At 56.5% G+C, this 9,518-nt stretch overlaps 1 protein-coding gene across 1 annotated transcript in view; it reads right to left on the minus strand.

Annotated features, from left to right (window-relative positions):
* The window catches only part of CFAP99 (cilia and flagella associated protein 99), a 42,593-nt gene extending 35,232 nt beyond the window's left edge, over window positions 1-7,361 (minus strand). The window contains exon 1 of the mRNA XM_011970838.1: window positions 7,238-7,361. Within this exon, the coding sequence (XP_011826228.1) occupies window positions 7,238-7,348 (111 nt within the window). The 5' untranslated portion in view covers window positions 7,349-7,361. The remainder of the gene's footprint in view (window positions 1-7,237) is intronic.
* Between the last annotated feature and the right edge of the window lie 2,157 nt (window positions 7,362-9,518).

Raw genomic sequence — 9,518 nt, forward strand, 5'->3', positions numbered from 1 at the left:
GGTGCCTCTTTGTCTTCTCAGCCTCCACATATTGGAGGGGCTCAGGGTGCAGTTCCCCTATGGTGACGTTTGTTCGTTATCTACTTTCTGAGTGATCGCAGCCAGCTTCAAGGCTGACAGCATTCTGATTGCCAAATGGACACCCCAGCCGGCACCGCTCCCTGAACTCAAAAACCTCGATCCTGCTGCCGCTGGGCCTCTCCTGGATACTGGGGCAGACGTCTCACAAGAGTGCGTCTGAAACCAGCCTCCTGGGCTCCGCCCAAGCTGCCCCCACCAACCTCGTGGCGCAGTAAACACGGTTCCCTGATTCCAGCGTGTCTCTCTGTCTCTCTTCCTGGCTCCTTGGCTGGGGGACCCCGGCTGCTCTCCCTGCCTCTCCTCTTGCTTCCCCTCAAGTCTCTTTTCGACCCAGCAGTCAGGGCGAGGTTTCTCAGATGGATGTTGCCTCAGGCGTCCTTCCTCACCGTGGCCAGCGAGGCCCTGCATGGGCATGCCCAGCTCCCTCGGAGTCCCCGGCCCGCCCTGGCTCTCTTCCAGTCACACTGGCCTCCTGTTTCCTCATCGGGGAACTGGCTGTTCCCTCTGCCTGCGACCTCCTCCTGGCACTATCACCCCACGGTTGTGAGGACTGTGCTCCTGACCAGTCCTCGTGGGACATGGCCTGTCCCAGTCGCGGTATGGCTTGTTTACTGTCCCTTTCCTGGCTAGACGGTCACCTGGGCGCTCGCCAGAGAGGAAAGAGAATACATAGATCACGGGGACCCAGTGACATCCTGTGAGTGGGGCTGGGCACGGAGAGGGGGCTCGGTGGGTGAGGGCTCCCCCACTGAGCTGCCAGGAGGGGCTCTGCTGGGGGTTGGCACCTCAGTTTCCCTCTCAGTTTCCTGCAGTTGCCAGGCTGTACCCACACCGAGGGCACTGACCTCCCCCTGTGTAACTGACAACATCTTGTCAGAGGAGCCCAGGAGCCAGGACAGACCCTTCCGAGAGCAGTGAGTCAGCATGGCCGCTGAGGGTGATGACTTTGCGGGATGCTGCTGACAACCTCCTCTGGCCTCCCCGGCTCAGGCAACGGTGACTCCACTTCTCATCAATGACGTCTGTGTTTCGGAAGTGTGAGCATGCATTTTTAATAAGGTCAGAGCCTGGAGCCCTGTGCCATCAGCCCCAGGCAAGGCGGGTTGGGCAGGGCCACACTGGGCCAGAGGGTCCTGGAAGCTGCAGAGCCAAGTGAGAAGCTAGTAAATGACATCCCAGTCCATGCCAGGCTGGGCCAGGCCCACAGCCAGGTCCTTGCCACTAATGCTGGGCTGGCAGCCGCCAGGACACGTGGTGCCCAGCCTATTCACAGAGAGGGACCTGGGGCTGGGGACAAGGGGTGACACATGCCTCAGGGGCCCTGGACCAGGTCCTTCTGACCCGGCCAGCAGAGATGGGCCTAGGCCAGGTGGGCTCTGTCTCCCAGAGGAGGCAGGGGAGGCCCTTGCCACAGGAGTGGGCTCCTAATGGGGAACCAGCCTCAGTCGCTGAGACCGGCCTGTGGCTGCCCAAGAGTCTCTGAGTCTGTGATAAAATCTTGGGCCTTGGTCAAGTTCAGGGCTCCTCAGTCCCCAACCAGGGACAGCAGCAGGCTCTCAGTAGTGAAGGGTCCAGCATTCACCATCGCTGCAGGGGTCTCTTAGCACCTCCAGAAGTGCACTTGTCTGCTGGACTCACAGTGTTGGGGAAGAGCTAGACCAGGGCCAGGCCGGGGTGGGTTGCGGGGAGGGGGTGCAGGGGAAGGGTGCGGGGCCAGGAGGCTAATTAACAACAGGATTTGTGATTCATGTCACCAATACTTGCTCATCAGTAACGCAAAGCCTGAAGTCAGTTAGAAAAGCAGGCAAAGGAAACGGAGGCTGCAGGGCCACACAGCATCCCTTCTACTTTCCTTCCCACCTAACAGAAAGAATGCCGTCCTGTTGGGCATGGTAATATGTTCAGCTGAAACCATATTTTGCAACTCTCCTTGATGATAGAGCCATGTGACAGGTTTAATCAGTAAAATGTAATGACAAATTGCAAGGTGTGGCCTCCAAGAAAGCACCTCGAAAGGAAGGTAGATTCAGCTGGCACATGCCTTATACTGTTTGCCTTTCCCCTCTCCTCACCTGGGATATCGATGCAATGCTGGAGGTAGGGCAGCCATTTAGTGACTATGAGGCAATAGTACGTGTTAAGGCTGGCTGCGTGGAGAGGAATGGAATGAGTTCCTCATGGCACCATGGAACTGCTGAAGCCACTCTAGACTGCCTGTCTGCAGACTGCTTCTCATATGAGCAAAGATACCTTTAATTGATTAAAGTTACTGCTTCTCTGGATTTTATTGGATCCAAACACAGTTTCCTAACAGATACAGGTCCGAACAGATGGTTCAAAGTGAAATACATATTGCTTCAAAATTTAGGAAAATGTAACAAGAGAAATGATGGCTGGGTGCGGTGGCTCATGCCTGTAATTCCAGCTACTTGGGAAGTTGAGGCACGAGAATTGCTTGAACCTGGAGGTGGAGGTAGCCATGAGCTGCACTGCAGCCTGGGTGAGGGAGTGTCTCAAAAAATTAAAAAAAAAATACAAAAAGTGACTTTTCACACCTATTTGACTGGCAGAGATAACAATTTTTGCCTGCACATGAGGTTGGGGAGGGTGTAGGGGAACAAGTGCTCCCTACCTGCCCGGGAGAGCAGCAGTGGATCTCCGTGGAGAGCTAACTGGCAATCCACACTGAAAGCGTGAGAGCCAATTACTCTCACAGCAAGAACCTGTGTCTTCTTGGACTTGACCTTGGGTGCACCCAAGATGCAAAGGGACAGGTGGCTAGTCAGTCCCACAGTGGTTTGTAACAGATCTCATCTCTAAATCCTTAATTTAATTACATCTGCACAGACTGTATTTCTAAAAAAAGTCATATTCATAGGTAACCAGGGGTTAGAATTTCAACATTTTTTTTAAGAGCTAGGATCTTACTCTGTTACCCAGGCTGGAGTGCAGTGGTGCAATCATAGCTCATGGTAGCTTTTAACTCCTGGACTCAAGCAATCCTCCTTCCTCAGCTCCCCAGTAGCTGGGACTACAAGCACGTGCCACTATGTTTGGCTAATTTTTATATTTTTTTTATAGAGAAAAGGTCTCGCTGTGTGGCCTAGGCTGGTCTCAAACTGCTGGCCTCAAGCAATCCTCCTACCTCAGCCTCCCAAAGTGCTGAGATTACAGGCATGAGCCACCATGCCTGGCTCATTTTTTTTCTTTTAGAGAGAAATGGGATCTTGCTATGTTGCCCAAACTGGACACGAACTCCTAGGCTCAAGTGGATCTTCCTTCTCTAGACATCCTAGTAACTGGGACTAGGTACGTGCCTGGCTTAGTATTTTTTTGGTTGGGTGGGCACAATTTAACCCAAAACACTCCTTTCACCGCAGTCTGCTGTCCAGAGTCTGCCATTTGGTTTATGTATTGTGTAATTTTCTGGCAAGTGGCAGCCTTGAGCCTTGGCCTAGCAAAATCAGTGAGTTGCAACAGTTTCTTGACAGCTGGAGAGGAAAATGAGTTGTCCAAACTGGATCAGGATCCAACGCACCATTCCACTCAGGCTTGTGAGGGCTTTTCAAAGGCCGGGCATGGTGGCTCACGCCTGTAATCCCAGCACTTTGGGAGACCAAGGCAGGCGGATCACGAGGTCAGGAGATTGAGAACATCCTGGCTAACATGGTGAAACCCCATCTCTATGAAAAATACAAAAAATTAGCCAGGCGTGGTGGCGGGCACCTGTAGTCCCAGCTACTCGGGAGGCTGAGGCAGGAGAATGGCATGAACCCAGGCGGCAGAGCTTGCAGTGAGCCAAGATCACGCCACTGCACTCCAGCCTCGGCCACAGAGCGAGACTCTGTCTCGAAAAAAAAAAAAAAAAAAAAGAAAGGATCTGAAAAACCAGTGCCTCTGAGGAACAAGCCTCCTTGCCACCAGTGGGAGCATCTGTGCCCGTGCTGGGCAGCCCCTGGATGATCCGTTGTGTCTGCCTCTGCCAGTTTGCTAGTATTATCGGTGTGCCAGGCTCCCTGTGGAAACGCACACCTGCGGTCGTCACGTTGTGACTTGCCAGGTAGCAACTAGTCTCATCTACCATTAATAATCTGTGGGTTATAGAAAACAAACCCAAACCCAAACTATTTGTTGTAACAAACTCATTTTTCTGTAATGGTTATGATCAAGAAATAAAGGCATGAACTTTACCACTTTTTGCTTGAGGAAGGGGTAAACACACTCCCTTTCCCTGCCAAGGTGCTGTGTGGCTGCGCAGGCCAAGAGAGCGTCAGGGGGAAAGTTTCTCAGGTGGAGGCAACAGCTAGTGCAGTGGGGAGCACGTGGAATGTTCCAGAAACACTAGGAGACCAGTGCCGCTGGAGCAGAGTGCACATGCGGCAGAGTTGAAGGCAGAGCTGATGATGGACAGATGTGGGCTACAGGAATGAGGGCGCCCAGGAGGCACCAGGGTTCCCACTCAAGCAAGGGGAGACGGAGTGGCCTCCGGCTGAACTGGGGATACCAGGATCAGCAGCTTCGGGGGAGGTCACATAAATTCATTCACCTGCTGACGGGTCACACGGCAGGTGCCCATTGTACACCCAGGGAGATGTGAGTCCAGGCTCTGCAGAGGTCAAGGATGAGGGAGAAGCAGGAGCTGTCAGCAGGTGAGGGGACCAGGAGTGTGTGCAGCACCCCGCACACCCGACAGGGGAGGCCCGAGCCGGCGAAGGAGAGGCTGCCCGGTGAGAGGCAGGCCTGGCTGGTGGGTGGGGGGGTACCCAGGAAGCTGATTGGAAGGGCCGGAGCTGGGGGCGGGGTCAGCTGGGTCAGAGGCGCTGAGGCTGCACCGCTGGATTTGGCAACAAGGAGGAGGGGGGCGACTTAGACCGGCTGTGGGTGGAGGGCTGGGGAAGTGTGCCGGGAGGGGCGTGAGGGAGGATGGAGGAAGAGCTGCCGCTCCTGGCAGGGACTTCAAGGAGTCTGTTGGATGTCTGGAAGGCGGGGACCGCGGGAGCCGCAGAGGAGTACAGAGGGCTTTACTTTTATTTTTCATTTTTTTTTGAGACGGAGTCTCGCTCTGTCACCCAGGCTGGAGTGCAGTGGAGCCAGGAGTGCGGTGGGACGATCTCAACTCACTGCAAGCTCCGCCTCCCGGGTTCATGCCATTCTCCTGCCTCAGCCTCCCAAGTAGCTGGGACTACAGGCGCCCGCCACCACACCCGGCTAATGTTTTGTATTTTTGGTAGAGACGGGTTTCACTGTGTTAGCCAGGATGGTCTGGATCTCCCGACCTCGTGATCCGCCCGCCTTGGCCTCCCAAAGTGCTGGGATTACAGGCGTCAGCCACCAGGCCTGGCCCAGAGGACTTTAAACAAATGTTTTTAGGATGAGAGAAGTAGCAGCACGGGTGGCTGACAGGAAAGATCCCGAGGGAAATGAGGGGACAGACAGGAGGAGCTGCTGGAGCTGCTCTTGGACGGGACAGAGGGGCTGGGCTGCAGGTGGGCCCAGGCAGTGGGGTGGGTGATGCCAGCTCCCAGGACAGGTTTCTGGCCAAGGGGACCTGGGCCTTCACTATTGTCTGTTGTGGACGGGTGTAGGGAGGGCTGGCCGGTGGGACGAGAGGTGTGCCCGTGGTGCTGGGGCCTTCAGGTGGGAAGAGGAGTGTAGATGAATCTGGGCCCCAGCTGTCTGCGTCACTTCCCCGCGGTGCTTAGGGGCTCAGGGAAAGAGCTGGGGGCCGGAGGGTGCTGAAGCAGAGGGAAGGAGGTGCCCACAGAAGCCTGTAGCTCTGCACACAGGCCCTGCTCCCTTCTCCACTCCCTGCTGCTGCCAGGCCCCAGCCGGAGGAGGCGCCTCTTCCAGAAGCTGGGAGCAGGGCCCAGGCCTTCTCTTATGGCAGAGGCCTTGGCCCCAACCCCTGCAGCCTTTGTAACCTACTCACAACACCTCCCCTCTGGGCTTTCTTGAGGCTGCCCCAGGGGTAACTAATGAAGGATGAACCCCTCACTCTACCCCAAGGGAAGGTGGGCTCAGACTGTGGCCTGGGGGAACAGCACAGGTGCGTCTGAGCAGGTAGTGAGGGCTGGGGCTGGAGCATGGCCAGGGCAGCCCCCAGGGACCACGCAGAAAGCAGCATACACAGGCCAAGTTCATCCAGAGCACGGTAGCACAGAAGGCTGTGGCCTGCAAGGACAGGCAGGCGGCCTGAATTAGCACACTTGCTACGAGCGCCCTCCTTCCAGGGGGCGAGTGCCCTCTCTCTGCTCCTGGGCAATGATGGGCCGGGATGGCCCATGAGACAGCCCCCCAGGATTTCCCCCGGTGGGCTCAGCTTCCTCTGGAGGCCCCATCCAATGGAGCCACGTCCCACATTCCTGGAGGCAGGGGCCCTGCAATCCAAGCTCCTGTTCCCTGGGCACCTGCCACTGACAGGTGGCAGATGTGAGATCAGCACCTGGGGGTGGGAGCCAAGACTGGGTGACAGGGAGGCCCCTGAGTGGGGTGGGGCTGCCAAGGTTGCAGGGGTTGCCAGGACCAGGATGGAGCTCTAAGGAAAACCCAGGGACAGGAGGACAGGAGCTGAAGAGTTGGGCAGCCTCCAGGTGGGCCTGTGACTTCTTCCAGGTGTGGGTAGGAAGATGAAGGAGATGTGTATGGATGCCTGCAGCCTTCGGTTCCCCGGGGGCCTCACTGCCCAGGCCAGCCCCTGCCTCTGTCGGAGACCCGGTCAGTGATTCCCAAGTCTCGGTTACCACAAATACAGCGCAAGCTGTGACCTCACCCACCCTCACTGCCACAGCCCTGGGGCCCCTGGGGGATGGAGGACCCATTTCCCGAGATAAGATGCCCCCCAAAGTGGGGGTGGGGCATGGGGGCACTCCAGGGCTGACCCTTCTCGTCTGTGTTAACTGAGGATGGAACCTCAGTGTGGATGTCATATCCCGGGTTCTGGCCAAGGCTTCTTTTCACCAGAGCCTGGCCTGACACACATTCTGGGTGCCAGGAGCACCTCCCTATACAAAGAGCAGGTCTCTGTGGAAAACACTGTCAGCTTCTCCCCGTTTGGAAGGAAGGCAATCGTTAGGAAGGTATTTGATCCTGTTAACGAGAACAGCTGCATGACAGGTGCCATTGGCGCAGCCTCCCAGGAGCCCCCGGCAGACCCTACCTGCAGGGAGATGGCCACAGCCTGTAGGAACTGCTCAGGATTGTCCCTCTTGGGTGTAAATTTGTCAAGTTTCTCGATGACAGTTTCAATGCATTTTCCATAGTAGGCCATCTTCTCAGGGCAGGATCCTAAGAACAAACGGTGTAGGTCATACCCTCCAGACCTGGGATGTGGCGACAGGATCCTCCCCAGCAGCAACAGGAGTCTGCCAGGGTGCTGGGCCTGTGGCAGCGGGGAGGCTGGATGTGACTGGGGGCCCTGGCTAGGGTGCTGGACCTGCAGCAGTGGGGAGTGCTGGATGTGAGTGAGGGCCCTGGCAGGTAGCCCAAGGTTCATGTCCTGTACTGTCTCCTGCAGGCCTCTGTGGCTCAGGATCCCAGGCTGGCCTGGGTGAGTTCACCCTCAGGACCCCCATCACCACAACCCAAGCCAGCTGAGTGCCCCTCAGGCCCCACAGCCATGCCTCCTGGATGGGGTGACCCACCCCTGCAAGGGGCCCATGGCAGAGAACAGAGGCACCTCTCAAGCCAGCCTCTTAGCATCCCTCAGCTTTGCCCGGGAAGGTGACGGTTTCTTCGTCAGACCCTGCTAGGGAGCAGAAGGTCCTGGGTGAGGGTGACCTCATCACACATGATTGAGGCAAGAAGGAGCCTGGGGTCCCTGGGGTCCACACCGCCATCCTGACGACGGGGGAACAGGGCCCTGGGGAGGGCTCGCAGGGGCGCCGAACACTCGAGAGGCACAGCAGTTCCAGGGGACAGGCTCACCCAGAGCCCCTCCCAGGGGACCTTGGAGAAGCTGCCTAGGGTGAGGTTGGCACCCTGTGTGAACCAGCTCTAAGGACAACATGTGGCCCCCAAACTATCCTCAGAGGAGGCGGGGCCTGTCAGCAAAGGCCATCATCCTTGGGTGCGGTGCAGGCCTGGGCTCTGGCTGGACTATGCAGGACACTAGGGCAGCACTGGGCAGAGGGGGGCCCTTCTCACCCTCCTCTTGCTCCATGAGTGACCAGCTGCTCTGGGCCAGGCTGGGCTTGAAGGGCCATCAAAGTTGGGGACAGTGGGAGTACCTCTCCTCTACCCTGCAACAGGCTAGAACAGCCCCAGGTAGCAGTCCCCAGACCTGGACCCTCCAGGCTGGAGACTGATTAAAAAAATACAAACGATTCCCCCAACCACCACTGACACTGGAGGGTCCTCGGTGAGATGCTGACCCTGGCTGTGCTAAAGGGTCATGTTGATCTGCTCCCCGCCTCTCTTCCTGGCCAAGACGCAGAGAGAAGGGGAGGCCAGGTGTCACCAGACACTTTAGAGAAACCTCTGACATGAAACATAGAAACCATAAGAAAAGAACCAGGAGAAAACGATGCACAAGGCAGGAAAAAGCCTAGAAACCAGGCACTGCCATGCAAGAGAAGAGGAGATACAGTGTCCAAGGAACAAGCAATGGTTGGAGAAAGAGAGGGCTTGTGGAAACCAAAATATGGTGGCAGAACTAAAAACATAAACAGGAGACGGAAGGTAAAGTTGAGGAAATCTCCCTGAGTAGAAAAAGATGAAGCTGTAGAAAGTAGGGGAAAACACTAGGAAAACTAGGGAACTATTCCTGAAGGTCCAAACCCCGATTAACAGGAGTTCCAGAAAGATAAGAGAGAGAAATGCCCTAGAACTGAAGGATGTGGTCTTCTGGGCGGACAGGGCGCCCCTGGCAGCTCAGCACAGGGAATGGGTCGTGATATTTCAGAGCCGGGGATGCCCCTGAACACGTTCAGTGGAGGAAGAGTCAGGGATGCAGAGGAATCTCGGCTGGGGGTGCCCTGGGAAGCAGGGGCTGAACCCAAGAGACTGTCGTCATGGGGAATTTCCAGGCCACAATGCAGGTAGCCCCAGGGTGACACTGCCTGGCAGGACAAGGACAGAGCAGGAGGGAAGGGGCTCCCAGGGGTGTCTCCAGGAGGAGCACCTGGCATGTTCTGCGAGTGGGTTTAATTACACAGTTAGGGAAAGAAGCTGTGACGCTGGCCCTGGCCAGGGATGGCATCAGCCCAGGGCCTATGTCCCCACCTCCCTGCTGGCTGCACCACCTGAGGTCTGACATGGGCTGTTTTTTTTGTTTTTTGTTTTTTTTTTGAGACAGATTTTGCTCTTGTTGTCCAGGCTGAAGTGCAATGGCACGCTCTCGGCTCACTGCAATCTCCATCTCCCGGGTTCAAGCGACTCTCCTGCCTCAGTCTCCTGAGTAGCTGGGATTACAGGCGCCCACCACCATGCCGGGCTAATTT

Source organism: Mandrillus leucophaeus, unplaced genomic scaffold, assembly GCF_000951045.1.
Source record: "Mandrillus leucophaeus isolate KB7577 unplaced genomic scaffold, Mleu.le_1.0 Scaffold98, whole genome shotgun sequence".
NCBI lineage: Eukaryota > Metazoa > Chordata > Mammalia > Primates > Cercopithecidae > Mandrillus > Mandrillus leucophaeus.